General features: G+C 60.6%; 1 protein-coding gene across 4 annotated transcripts in view; it reads left to right on the top strand.

Annotated features, from left to right (window-relative positions):
* DPF3 (double PHD fingers 3) overlaps positions 1 to 10,755 on the top strand; it is a 310,493-nt gene extending 299,738 nt beyond the window's left edge. For all 4 annotated transcript variants that reach the window (XM_051826044.2, XM_051826041.2, XM_017349461.3 and 1 more), the window contains one exon: positions 314 to 10,755. In XM_051826044.2, the coding sequence (XP_051682004.1) occupies positions 314 to 384 (71 nt within the window). In that variant the 3' untranslated portion in view covers positions 385 to 10,755. The remainder of the gene's footprint in view (positions 1 to 313) is intronic.
* The last annotated feature ends 3,520 nt before the right edge of the window (positions 10,756 to 14,275 follow it).

The following is a 14,275-nucleotide window of genomic DNA, read 5'->3' as shown; positions in this document are numbered from 1 at the left end:
CATTGTCCACACCGGCAGACAGAGGCGGTGTTCAGCCAGCTGACATTTCAACCCCAGGGCTGAGCAGGTGCTTCAGACGCGAGGCTGCGATGGGGGAGGGGTGAGCTTCCTGGCTCAGCCAAGCTGGTTAAGAGGCACGAGGGTCTCTTTTGGGGGCCCCCAGCCCACTGTCCCGAGAGCTTCCTGGATAGCAGACTTGGTCCCTGATTTGTGAAAACTCAAAAAAACGGGGTTCACAAGAAGTCGGGGCCACCGGGGTGGGGCTTCAGAGGCCCTGGAGGGGCTGCTACTGACGCCGTCTCGTCTCCTGCAGGGAGCTGGAGCTGCCACTTGTGCTGGGAACTGCTCAAAGAGAAAGCCTCAGCCTTCGGCTGTCAGGCCTAGGGCCCCAGGTCACAGGCTGTGACGCGCCGCCGGAGAGGCCCAGCCGGAGCCCAGGTCACACCCAGTCAAGTCCTCCTGCCACCTCTCCAGACAGACCAACTGTAAGGAAAATAAGTCACGAGGACAAGGGCTGCCGCTCCCCCGCACCTGTGCCACTGTGGCCACTCCTTGGTTCTGCCAGAGGATCCCACACTTTGAAAACACCACCAGCCCAGCCCAGCCCCGTGGACCCCCTCCTTCCCTGGCACAGCGGTCCTCTCCCTGGCTCCCGCTTTGAAGGGAAGTCATTTTGTGACCGCCTGTCCGTCCCTCGTGTGTGGTTTGGTGTTTTTTAAACCTGGAGCGTCCCAAGACGTCTTCGCACAGACTCAGCTTAGCCTCTTCGTCCTTGGCTCTCACCAGCGCAACCGCAGCCTGTGAAGTTGTCACCTATTTGACCCCTCGTTGGAAACTTGTAGACCTGAAGCCTGGAGGCCCCCCAACCCCCGCCGATGGAGCCCCTTTTTGTTCCTTGGTTTCTGTGAGAGGAAGGATTTCTTTCTAGAACCCCAGCAGTGGCATCTGCACCCAGGGCTGTCTCAATCCACTGCTTTGGGTCCCTGGGTGGGAGGCGGGCGGGGAGGGAAGCAGGGGCAGAAAGCAGGGAGGAAGCGTTGTGAAGACCAGGCCAAGGGTCTGCCACCCTCCGGAGAGTCTCTGCAAGGGACCAGGCTGGGCCCTTGACCTTCAGAGCTGGGGCATCCAGGACACCCATGGAACAGAGAAAGATGCTCAGCCTTCCGCCTCCCGGTGGCGTGGGCGTGGAGGCTTGGCTTCCTGTGGTGGGACCGAACCAGGAACAGAGGGGAGGTGGGTCCGAGCTCCGGGCGGGCGCAGGGACTGCAGCGGTGATGAGCCGTGCAGTGCTGGTGTGAGGCTCCGAATCCCTTTCCCGAGCAAGTCCCTCCTCCCACGTAGTGACGGCGTGCCATTGTCTAGTGACCCCTGCCTGGAGGTTTCAGGATGACTTGAGGGCAATGTGGTGTTTGTGATCAGAGTGGCACGCACGAGGGCTGCTCCTGTCCCCAACGCTCCCTGCTCTGTGCTGGACTCTTCGTGGTTTTTGAATGCTTCTAGGAGAAAAAGAGGCCAGGAGGGAGGCTGGTTCCGAGAACTCTGTGTGTTGGAAGACGGCCCTGTGGGCTGGAGCGGATCGCGCGGCCTTTGAATTGCAGCAACAGCACAATAACTGACACGTTTCTGGAAAAATCATTTGCCCAAAGGGCAGGTCTCTGTGAGCGGGACCTTCGCGCATGCTCTGTTCCCGCAGCTCCATCTCTGTGGTCCGGCTGCTTACAACAAAGGCCCAGTTTATTTTTAGTCCTCAGCTCCCGAGGAAGCCCCTGGAGACTCGGGCCAGTGGGGCCACTTCTGCAGTGTGGGCTCTGCCACGCAGCAGGAGCCGTCCTCCCCCGGGCTAATTGCTGTCAGCCCGGGGACCCAGGGCGGCCTGGCCCGGCGCCAGGCAGTGTTGGTCTCCCCCGCTCCTTTGCAGGGTGACCCGTGGCAAGAGATGGGGTCACTCTCCTGCAGGGGCCACTGCATCGGAGCGAGCTGCACGCGTGCACACCGATCCCACTTAAAGGGCCCCTGTCCAGATAGGAGTTTCACCCGCTGCAGGACTTCCTCTTCCTGCCGTTGGCTGAGCCCATCTGGATCCTGGAGGACCAGGGACCCCTTTGGGAGGGGCCCCCTCACATCAGAGGGGAGAGTCTCCTCCCCTGGCTGCTCTGGCTCACTCCCTCTCTTCCTTGCAACCCCCCAGGCGGGGTGTCCTCAAAGACTGATGATTGGTTTTGAGATTCATTTTAATTTTAGGGAAAAAAAAAAAAAAGAACAACTTCTCCAAACATTCCCCATTGCCACCAGACTTCAATGTCGGAAAAGCAAGCGCAAAACCCCCAACCATGGTTCTGCGATTGACAGGTCCTCTTTGGGAGCACGTGCAGATCTGTTCCCCACAGAAGCGCAGGTGACGGGGTGCCCTGCTCTGGCTCCGGCCACACGTGCTCTGCCACAGGAGCTGAGGAGTGGGCTCGGTCTGTGAGCCGCGGCAGCCTTGTCTATGGTGCTGGCACTGCTCAGGGCTCTGGAGTGACGTTAAGAAGGTCCCCGAGTTCCTGTCTTGGTTTCATTACTCCTGCAGGATGGATCCAACTCTTCCGTCTTTGGAGGCCTCATTTTTCCCATCTGGAAAATGGGGTTAGCCAAGCCAGCTTGTGGGATGTCAGCATCAGGGGTGGCAAGTAGACAAACGCCTCCACATTCCCATTGGCCGTCGTCTTTGCTGGAAAAGGAAGGTGTCAGCAGACTTCACATTGGTCTTTCCCTGGGCTCCAGGCATGCGCTAGGATCACAGGGTGGGCGTGAGGAAGGTCAGGGACTGAGGTCTTCCTCTGGCACGGAGTAGCTGCGGGCCCCTTGGCAAGTCACTTAGCTTCACTGCACCTCAGTCTGCCCACCTGGAAAATGGAGAACGTGGCCCGTGCCCTGCTTGTTCCACGTGACTGTGGGCGTCTTAAGAAGCGTCACGTTACAGAAACAGCCGTCACAGAGCCCGGCTCGCCTGGGAGGGTCCGAAATGCTTCCCGTGTCTGCCTCCTGGTGTGCGTCGGTCCGTGACCTGCCTTCTTGGAATCTCTCTCTGGACCAAAAGGAGTTTACATTTTGAGAGCCCAGACTGCCTATGGTGAGAGCCCCTAGGTCCAAGCCGTGGCCAGGGAGACTGTGCATGAGCTGAGGTGGGAAGTGGAGGCTTTACCATGAACTTTACCATGAACTTGAGGTCTTCAATAGGCGGACGCTTAAGATGCTTGCTTCTAGGGGACTGCTCAGCCTGGATGGACAGCTAACTTCTGCAGAGGGCCATCATTCTTTTGGGGCCAAGTGCTCACACTCACCGTGCAACTTTGGTCTAAAGCCCAGCTCTGTTACTCTCTGCCTGGTTGGCCTTGAGCAAGGGACGCCACCTCTCTGAGTCTCGTTTTCCACCTCTGTGGGGTGGAGGGAGTGTGGCCTACCAGCTCAGGAGCCTGGCAGGGGCCTGATGTGCTGCAAGCCCCCCACTCCAAGGTCATTTGGTGCAGATGATGCTGCCATTGCCCCCTGCTCCTGGCTCGAATCCCCCGATCAGCCAGGAACCTGTGCTCCGCGTCCTCCCTCTATTGTGGCTGCCACCTGACAGAGGGATGGGGCCACAGGGTCCCAGCAGCGAGTCGACACCCTGTTTCCTGCAGGCCCGTTTGAAACTCTGCTTTGGGGGCCTGTAGCAAAGCCAGTGCAGGCAGCTCTGTGCAGAAACAGAGACCAGGCCCTGCCAGGAGAGCTGCACACTGGCTTGCCTTTCCCACCCCTCAGTGGCGCACAGGAGCCCAGGCAGGAGCCCTGCACTTGTCGCCACCCCAGGCTCAGACCTGTCACTGGAACCAGGGTCGAGCCCATGGCGGGGTGGGGTGGGGGAGACCGGCGCCCTTCAGCGCTGGAGAAGCAGGCAGGTTTGGAGCCGGGGGTTGGGTTCTGGGTGGCGGCTGCGTGGCACCCGGGAAAGCTGCATTCTCCGTGCCTCTCCTCCCTACTCTGAAGGCAGCAGCTTCCCCCAGGCCCCCCCGGAGAAGGGTCAGATAGTCTACGGAAGAAAAAAGGAGATACTGGTGGTTACTCTTTATTTGGGGGCACACTTAGGAGATCCGTGCAACCTCAGCTTCCAGCCCAGAGAAGAGGGGCATGTGTGGGGGGCTGGGGAAGGGGCATTGCCTGGCTGAGACCTGGGGTGGGTCCCTGCCCCCTGGGCTGGTTCTCAGCACGCACTAGAGGCGCAAGGACAAGGTGGTCAGTCCCCTTCCTTCCCCGCTCACTGGCTGCCGGCTCAGGCTGAGGGAGGAGTCACTTCCCCCAGCAGAGTCACACTGACTACGCCTGCAGACCCAGACCTGGCTCCTGGGAGGCGCTGGTGTCACCTTTAGTAGGCAGCTGTGCCCGTAGAGGGCAAGGCCTGGAAGAAGAGCCAGGCAAGGCTTGCGGGGGGAGGGGGGGGGAGGGCAGGGAGACCCTTGCACAAGGCCAGAGTCAGGAGGGGGCCAGGGTGGGAGTGACGATGCTCCTCGGGGAGGAGGTGTGGACGGGACAGCAGGAGGCACAGGTGCGGACTGGTGTCATTACAGCCCAAGGTGAAAAAGGCCAGCCCCGGCCCAGGTGTGGACGTTGGGTAGATTTCCCTCTTTCTCAAGGGCCCCTGGCTTCTGGCTCCCTGTTGGCTGGGGGTTGGGTTTCTGAGGGCCAAACAGGCAGGAGCCGAGCCCCTGGCCCAGCTGGAAGTGGGAGCGACCTCCAGGCTCCTGGCCGGCTCCCTGTGGATTTTCCCACTCCCAGAGAACAAGTGTCCTTTGAGCTCTCTGAGGTCAGTTGCGGGGGCCCCTCTGGTCAAGGATGGCAGGGGTTGGGGGTGGGGGTGAGGGGGAGAGACAGCGGCAGAGGGTGGCCTGGGTCGCGGCCCACAGCCTTGGGCGGCAGGAATCCCAGCATTGGGCATGGCTGTCACGGGGCCCAGGACATCAGCCCCTGGGAAGCGAGGCGTGGCAGGGGCCTGACCAGTCCTGTCCCGTTGCCATGCCCAGCACCGGCAGAGTGGGGGCTCCTGTGCTCCCCGCTGTGTGTTCCCCTTTCTGGAATCTTCTCCCACCCCCAGGAGCCTAGTGGGAGGGAACAGGGGCTCTCCCGTTCCTCGGGCCGTAGGTAGGCGGGCTCTGCGGCTGGCTGCGAGCCTGAGCGAGCCTTGGGCTCGCCATGGGGACGGAGCCTCTCCAAGAGGCCACGCCCAGCACCCCGAGGGCGGGAAGCGCGGGCTGGACGTGAAGCCGGCCTTCTGGACAGCTGGGGACGGGGGCTGAGAGAGCTGGCGGCCCCCTGGTCGGCGGGAGGGGACAGCCCAGCGAGGGGGAGGGGAGGAGGTCGTGTCGGACATCCTGACCGCGGGAGGGGAGCGTCCCTGGCACCTAGGTGGCCTCTCCCGGGAAGGCCTGGCTGCCTGCGCGCTCTCTGCGCTTGCCCAGAGGAAGGACCCTCAGGACGCTTGGTGGGGACGGGGAGGCCGGTGGGGTCGCGGGGTCCCGGCCTCGCGTGCTCTGCATCCGGAAGCAGCGGCAGCAGGGCCTTCCCTAGTGAGGGGGAAGAGCTGGAAGCCAGTGGCACCCAGAAAGGCGGTCTCAGTGGGGCTGAGGGGCCCATGGGTCAGAGGGGCAGGGGCGCCCCTCCCTCCCTCGGCTCCAGCGCCACCGCCGGTTGTGGAAGAGCCGGGGGCAGACTTGGGTCTCCCCTCTGCGGCCCCACCAGGAGAAGGGAGTATTGTGCTGATGGCCAGAGAAAGGCAGGAACCGGGACTGGCAGGCAGCCAGAACCCTCTTGGACAGAGATATAATTACTAATAATGACCTCTAGCCCGGGCAGCGAGCAAAATGGCCATTCAGGTCAGCCCCCGACCCAGGCTGGCAACCTGCACTGCTGAGGCAGGCGAGTGGGGGCCGGGAGTGGTCCCTGCAGGAAGTGGGGGAGGACGGGCGGTCGGGGTGCCTATGGGTTCCTTCCCTGGCACCCCGGCCTCACGGCCTCTGGCGGGTCTCCTTGCTGCGCCTCTGTGGTTCCTTCCTTTGTTGTGATGGGATGATGAGAGCAGGCTGAGGACACACACACACCCGTGCTGGCTGCCTCCCAGGGAGCCACTGCACACACAGCCCCCATGCTGGCTACACACACACAAACGCATGCTGGCTGTCCCAGGGAGCCACTGTGCACACACCCACACACATGCACACACACACACACACCATGCTGGCTGCACACATGCACTCACACACACACATGCTGGCTGCCTCCCAGGGAGCCACTGCACACACAGCCCCCATGCTGGCTACACACACACAAACGCATGCTGGCTGTCCCAGGGAGCCACTGTGCACACACCCACACACATGCACACACACACACACACACCATGCTGGCTGCACACATGCACTCACACACACACATGCTGGCTGCCTCCCAGGGAGCCACTGCGCACACACATGCGCACACACGCACACACACACACATGCTGGCTGTACACAGCATGCACACACAGACACACACTCATGCTGGCTGCCTCCCAGGGAGCCACTACACACACATACACACCCGCGCATGCTGGCTGTCCCAGGGAGCCACTGTGCACACCCACACACATGCACACACACATCATGCTGGCTGCCTCCCAGGGAGCCACTGCACATACACACGCACACACACGCACACACACCCCATGCTGGCTGCACACATGCACACACACACCCATGCTGGCTGCCTCCTAGGGAGCCACTGCGTGCACACACACATGCGTGCACACACGCACACACACACCATGCTGGCTGCACACACGTGCGCACACACACACAGCATGCTGGCTCCACACAGCACACACACACATGCTGGCTGCACACAGCATGCACACACACACACACCATGCTGGCTGCATCCCAGGGAGCTACCGGGGCAGCCCCAGGGTGAGCGGGGGACCCTGGAGCTGGCGGGCAGGTGGCCTGCCGCTGAGGTCTTGTCCTGCCCAGCTCCCCAGCCCTGGGGCCCTGTGTGAACGCGGGGGTTGTCAGGATGCCTCTTGCTCTCAGAGCTACTGGCAGCCTGGGTTCTTCCCGTCTCTCCGCTGCACTCCCTTCTGCCGCGTTGCGGGAGATGTTTGGCGACGGCTGGGGACGTGGAAGGAGAAGGTGCCAGGGCTGCCGCTGAGGGGGCGCGAAGCTTCCCGGGCAGACTGGCGGTTGTGGTTTCCTGGGCTTCGTTCCCCTCGTGTTTATTCCCCACCGGGACCTCCAGCTCGTGTCCTCCCGCCTTCTCCCTTCCTGGCACCGTTCTCTCCCTTCCCTCCGCCGTGCCTCGTGCTGCAGAGTGAGGTGGCAGGAGGAGGCAGTGGCATCAAAGAACAAGAACATAGCCCCCTGCACGTTTGCAACTTGCGGTTGAAGAGGCTTAAATTAGGGGATAGAAAAAGAAAGAAACGTTGCTAGATGACATGTGAGTGGCAGTGTGAAAATACAGCAGGATTATCTCAGAGCAGGGGAGCCGGGGAGCAGGTGGCTGGAGAGAGGCAGGCTAGGTAGGCGGGGAGTCCTGTTTACTGGTGCACCTGGGCCACGTGGCAGCTGGGACAGGAGCTGGGTCAGACCTCAGCAGTCAGTGGTCAGATGCTGGAGGAGCGGCTGTGTTCTCTGGCCGCGGAAGGGAGAGGTGTCCACTCCTGTTGGCCACTGCTCATCTGCCAGCCAGGGTGTGCATGTTTGGCCACTGCTGGGTGCTTCTGCACATCTCTCGCCTGCCCTGAATGATGGCTGGGCAGGCTGATCCTGGCTGAAACGCTTGGCAGGACACTTGGCAGATTGTCTTGTTGAGGATGCATGTTCACAGGGAGAAGGTGAGCCGGTCAGAACATCAGGTGTGTCCGCCCTGTTGGAGGCTGGGGGGAAGCATACAGCTGACCTTGCAATCCCCAAGTCTGGCTGCCCTTGGAAGTGCAGGTGTTAGTGAGGCGGTGAGCACACCTGGGCTGGCGTGTGTTGGGCAGCCAGCGGCTGTGAATGCTGCATGCAGATTCCTGGGGTGGAGGATGGGGAGGGGCAAGGGGCAGAGCCAGATTGGAGGTGGAAAGTGGTCCGTACCCTGGCCTCATCCAGTTTCCCCCTAGAGAAAGCAGGGTGCTGGGGTGGGCGCCCCCATGCAGGGAGCCCCCAGCATGGAGACCCCAGTGAGCTGGGCTCAGCCTCCAGGTGCCTGGTTCTGGCATGGCTGGGGTGTGAGGGGTGGGCCCACGTCTGTTGGAGGTGTTTCCAGCAAAGCTTCTGTGCATCCCTTTGGCCAGGTGCCCGTCACATGCTGGCTCCATGCTTTGTTGGACTCCCGGTTGCATGGACAGCACCAGGAGTCACCCATCTGCTTCAGCTTCTCTTGGCTCTGCTCTCATCACAGCTAGGTTTTGGCTTTTGGCTCTGCCCCTGAAGAAGCCCCACCACGCTCCCTTTCCCAGCTAAATGCCCGGCCTTGGCAGCAGGCATGTAGGGAGCCCATGTGGCAATGTCAGCTCAGAGCTGGCCTGAAGGGGCCTTTCGCTTCTCTGTCTGGGGAGGTGGGCGGGGAGGCTTGGCTCCTCCCAGTTCCTGAACAGCACGTGGCTCTCAGCAGGGGGCTTTGGAGGAATCTGTGATGAGAGTCAAGGACGCAATGCTTGGCTGTTGCTTTTAAAGCACTTGAGAGCCTGCCCTGCAAACTGGGGTTTGATCCACCCACCCATTGCAAAAGCCCTAGAAAAGGTTGTTTTGGCCTCCTTTGAGTGGCCTGGCCTGACCCTGTCTTTGGTGTGTGTGTGTGGGGGGCAGGTGCGGGGAGACAGAAAGGCTGTGCCTCTTGGATCCTGTCCAGGCCAAGACAGGCAAGCAGCGCCCCAGGAGGCCAGCAAGTGTACCCTGAGCCCACAGGCCCCCAGCCCCGTGAGGGATGGCCTTGGAGCCACAGAGCTTGGAAGGCCCCCTCTCCCTGGTCTCTTGAATGCAGAGAGTGCTGTCTGCCCAGGCTGCTTCCTAGGCTGAGGCCGAACGCTGGGGGTCAGTTAGGAAATGGAGACCTGGGCAGCAGCCAGCCTGCGCGTGCCCCAGGGGCCAGAGCTAGTCCTCACCCAGGCCTCCTGCCCATTACAGACTGGTTTTGGTCATGTCCTGCCTGTGATAGTCAAGAAATGGAGCCCTTCTGCCAGGAAGGTGAAAGACAGCGTTTGCTCCTCAGAGCTGCCTACGCGCCATGGGGTCTCTCTGCAGGGAAGGGCTGGTTTGGGGGGCTTTGGTGGGGGCCGCTGTGGCTTGATGAGCCTTGGGGATTCCGGGGGTGGGCTTAACAGGGAGTAGGAAGGCTGAAGAGGTCCCTTAGGAGGAGACGCCTGCCCCGCAGCCCTGGAGAAGGTTCCAGCAGGGCCAGCAGCTCCATGAAGAGCATGGTGCCCTGTGGTTGTGTCAGAGCTGGAGCAGGCTCATAAGGGGTTTCTTTGGTCTGCACAGCCCTGTCCTAGCTGGTGAACCTCCCCTGGATGCCTTGCAACCTTGGGACTGGGCTGCCCTTGGCTTGCTTTGGAAAGGGGACCCAGGAAATACTGCAATGATCTGCAAAACTGTGTCTCTGCAGATGGGATGCGGATGTGGGATCCTCCCTCCAGGTGTGGGCACGAGAGAGGGAACCCATCGCAACATGTTCTCCCATCATTCCTCAGTGCAGCCATGTCTCTCTTCTCCTGCCCCTCTCCCAACTCCATCAGAAACTCCTGGTCGTAAGAGAGAGTGGCCAGGGAGTTGGTGTCCAGCGATGGGTCGTTCTTCTGTGCTAGCTTGACCTCCCACCCCAGGGAATCCTGGGACCCAACACTGCGTTTCATTTTGCTGCCTGGACAACCTTGAGTTTTGGCCTTGAGCTTCTTGGGCATGGAGGTCAAAGCCAAGGGCTGCAATTTGGGAAGTTGTGTGTCATGTTGTGAGGGGACACCTCTGTGTGCTTTGCTTTGGCTTCTCAGAAAAGCTGCCCAAATCAATCAGACCCCCCTCCCCCAAGCCCGTCCTCTGAGTCTCCTCCTTGCTCCGTTGTGATGTGACTGTGGTCCCGTGTGCCACGCTGGCCTTCCTCGTGGGGATACTTCTCGCACCTGCGTGTCAGATCCCCGCTCTCGTGGCTCCTAACGTGCCAAGTGTTGTGATGCTCCTGGCCTGTCCAGGGCTGTGTCATGAGCTCTCTGTGTTTCAGTATTGGAGATGAGGCTATGCTGCCTCCTGCACCTCCCAGGGGAACATACCTGGTTCTGTGGCTTCCCAGAGGGCTGGTGTACTGCAGAAGTCTCCCGGAGAGTCTGCAGGTCAGAGCGGACGTGGACTCTCTGATCTAGGACTTGCCAGTCATCTGGAACCCCATCCGGAAGGGCTGCCTGTGAGCAAGCCAGGGCTCCTCTCCACCCCTTTCCCTGCCCTTCCTCCTGTCCTGACACAGTTCTAGGATGGGAGCCTTGGAGAGATCAAGACCCGAAGCCTCGAGATGACGAGCATCGCGGGCACGGAGCAGCCTTTGTCTTTGGGGCTGCCAGGTAGCCCAGCCCCTCTGGGGGACCCTCCCACGGTCACAAAGACTGAGCCCCAAGCCCCTGTCCCTTCCTAGCTGTGGTTAGTATCTTGTCCTGTGATTGGTTAGCAGTTGACTGCCTATGTGGCGCATCTCTTGTCTATGGTTTAGAGAATGTGTAAACAAATAAAAGGCTTCAAAACTCTTGAGAACCCTCAGTCATTTCCCCGGCCGCCTCCCCTTTGAAACATCAATTGCAAGAGTGAAGCCCCCGTTGGGGTGGAGCCCTCTCGTGGTGGGGGACAGAGTGGGACTGTGTTGTGAGAGGGCGTGGGCACGGCAGCCTCCAGACGGACAGTTGCTTTCAGGTCCCCGTTGCTCCCCGGTGACCTTGTCCTCTGCCAGCTCCAGGGACGTGGCCACCATCCTGGCAGCTTTCATGGACACAGCAGGAAGCCCAATTCCAGGCGCCCCGCCGGGATCTCACCTGCAGGGTTGGAGCAGCTCATTTTCGGGAGCCCCTCTGGGAAGATCACAGGGCACTGTGCAGGCAGCCCCCTGGCATTTCTGGGGAGAGGGAAGGTCGGTGATTCAGGGATGACTCACGGCTGAGAGAAGGGAGCTCAGGAGGGATGAGAGGACCCCCCAGGAGCCGGCTGAGTCACTGCTCCTTCCTGGGGGTCAGACAGTGCCTTCCATAAGAGCCAGGAGCCAGGGGCCTCACGGGAGACCCAGCTGCCCTGGGAGCCTGCGGAGTCTGCTTAGCCGCAGCCTTAAAGACACAGCACCTGGGGGTGGGGTTTCCGGGAGGGCACTGTTTTCTCCAGGTAGCAAGAGTCAGTCTTCCAAAAGTAAATTAATATTAATAAATAAAGCCCCTCCAAGCTTTGAGGCACTGTGGGGATACAGCAGAGAGGACACGGGGGCTCACCACCTGGCCAAGGAGACGGGCACCAGAGAGACAGCAAGGCAGCACATAGGGGCGGTGCTGGCCCCGCTGTGAGCATGCTGCTCCGGGTGCTCACACCTGTGTTCACGTGCCTGGGTTCGAGTCCCAACTCCGCTCCTAAATCTAGGTTCACGCACACTCTGGCCGGCAGCAGGTGTTGGCTCAAGTGCTTGGGTCCCTTCCCTCCATGTGGGAGACCCAGATGGTGTTCTGGGTTCCTGGCTTTGGCCTTGGCCCAGCCCTGCTGTTGTAGGCCTTTGAAGAGTGAACCAGCAGTGGGCTGTCTCTGTCTCTGTCTTTCAAACAAGCAAATGAACTTACGTGACGATGTAAAGTATCTGTCGAACAAATGCCATGTCTGGTGGGCCAGGGGAAATGAGGGACTGGGGGAAGTGGGGCAGGAGCTGGGCCTTCTGCAAGGTTTTGGTGAGAACCCACGGATGCACCTCAGTAACCCCCTGGCGGACGCAGCCGGGGGGAGAAGCCCAGGTTCCTCCACTGAGTGCCCCACTGCTCCCCCATACGCCACTGCGGTGTCTTCAACCTTTGCCCTTCTAAGTGTAATATGGGGCTTGTCGGCTGTTGACACAGACATGGGCCACCAGACAGGTTCTTGAGTCATCACTGTAGAAGGAACGATGTCTGCATGTAGGAGCCAGAGGGGAAAAGCCAAAGTGGTCCCAGGTGGCACTAGACTGCTTATCCCAGCTGCGGGGGACCTGGGCTCATCTCGAAGTTCAGGCAGGTGATCTCACAGCAGTCACGTGCAGGGGTGTGTGTTGTCTGAGTGTGATTCTGCTGGAACCGCAGGGAGCCCAGCGCTGCGTTCCTCACTGCTCAGGTCTGAATTTGTCCCCGAAATCCGTGAGTTGAAATCCCCATCTCAGGGGCCATGACACGGCCCAGTGGGTTAAGCAGTCACTGGCAATGCTGGCATCCCAATAAGCACCAGTTCAAGTCCCAGCACCTCCACTTCTGATCCCAACTGAAGATGGCCCAAGCACTTGGGCCCCTGCCACCCAGGTGGGAGACCTGGAAGAGGCTCCTGGCTCCTGGCTCCTGGTTTCAGGCTGGCTCAGCCCTGGCCATTGTGGCCATGTTGGAAGTGAGCCAGTGGAGGAAAGATCTCTCTCTCTCTCTCTCAAACTCTGCCTTTCAAATAAAAAAGAAATATTTTTTAAAATAGAAACCCCCATCTCCAAGGTGATGGTATTATGGGCTGTGGGCCTTTAGGAGGTGACTGGGTGGTGGGGCAGGGCGCCAGTAAATGGGCTCAGTGCCTAGGGCAGGGTGAAAAGATGGTTATCTCTGACAACAGCCCCAACCCCCACCCCGTCCCGCCCAGATGCCGAATCCCCTGGCACCTTGAGCTTGCACTCTCCAACCTCCAGATCTGTGGGAAACAAATCTGCATGCTGACCAGCCGCCGGTGGTGGAGCGTTCTGTGCAGCCTGGGCCCACCGAGATAGTCTCGTGCCAGTGGCTGATAGAGGGCGCTACCGGGGGGGGGGGGGTGTGTGTGACAGAGGCACCTCGGTCTGCTGGGCCTGGGAAAGCAGCTCCTCCCACCTGACATTGCGGCAGCCCTGGGGCACCGGGGGCTGGAGATGGGAGTGAAGCCAGAGGCCCCCCGCACTGAGTCCACATGCGCTCAGGGTGGCGCGGATCTCGGTAGTTTTGTCCTGGGGGAAGGGGAAGGCGCAGAGCACGCGCCTGGGCGGTGGAGTGGAAGGCTTGCCTCCTTGGTGAGCAGAGGGCGTCCCGAGAGAGGGGTCAGACATTCTAGGTCTTGGATCACCTATCTGGTGACTTCCACCTTTTGTAGAGTCAGACATGTGTGTGTAGAAAGCCAGTCTCGGCCGGCGCCGTGGCTCACTAGGCTAATCCTCCGCCTAGCGGCGCCGGCACACCGGGTTCTAGTCCCGGTTGGGGCGCCGGATTCTGTCCCGGTTGCCCCTCTTCCAGGCCAGCTCTCTGCTGTGGCCAGGGAGTACAGTGGAGGATGGCCCAGGTGCTTGGGTCCTGCACCCCATGGGAGACCAGGAAAAGCACCTGGCTCCTGGCTCCTGCCATCGGATCAGCGCGGTGCGCCGGCCGCAGCGCGCCAGCCGCGGCGGCGGCCATTGGAGGGTGAACCAACGGCAAAGGAAGACCTTTCTCTCTGTCTCTCTCTCTCACTGTCCACTCTGCCTGTCAAAAAATAAAAAATAAAAAAAAATAAAAAAATAAAAAAAAAAGAAAGCCAGTCTCAGGCCCAGGCAGATCGGGGAGGACTTGTGGCCCCGTGGCCACATCTGTCCTTCAGCCCCTCTGGGGGCTCTCACACAACCCTTGGGAGAGCCTGTGGTTTGACACAGTGAGTCTGGGCGGTTCTAGAACTAGTTTTCCAGGCCGACTGCAGAGGCCCAGGATCCTGGAGAGACTTCGGAGACACCCAGAGGCCGTGGGGTCTGTGGGGTCATGGGTCGTGAAGGTTCCGGAGCCCCAACCTTAACTCAAACCACTGACCACACAGCTCGCTCCGGTGCATCTCTGATGCTTGAACAGGGGGTGGCGAAGCTGCGTCCCAAGGCAGCCCACCTGCATCCCATATTGGAGGGTCTGGTTTGAGTCCTGCCTTTGCTTCCAGTCCAGCTTCCTGCTAATGCACACACACACACACTGGGAGGCTACAGGCCCTCGTACTTGGCTCCCTGCCACCCACATGGGAGACCCAGGGGCAGTCTGTGGCTCCTGGCTTTGACTTGGTCCAGCCCTGATCTGTTGTGTTAGGGAGTC

Source organism: Oryctolagus cuniculus, chromosome 20 (assembly GCF_964237555.1).
Source record: "Oryctolagus cuniculus chromosome 20, mOryCun1.1, whole genome shotgun sequence".
NCBI lineage: Eukaryota > Metazoa > Chordata > Mammalia > Lagomorpha > Leporidae > Oryctolagus > Oryctolagus cuniculus.
Note: the sequence above shows the minus strand (reverse complement) of the source record. Positions and strands in the feature narration are given on the sequence as shown.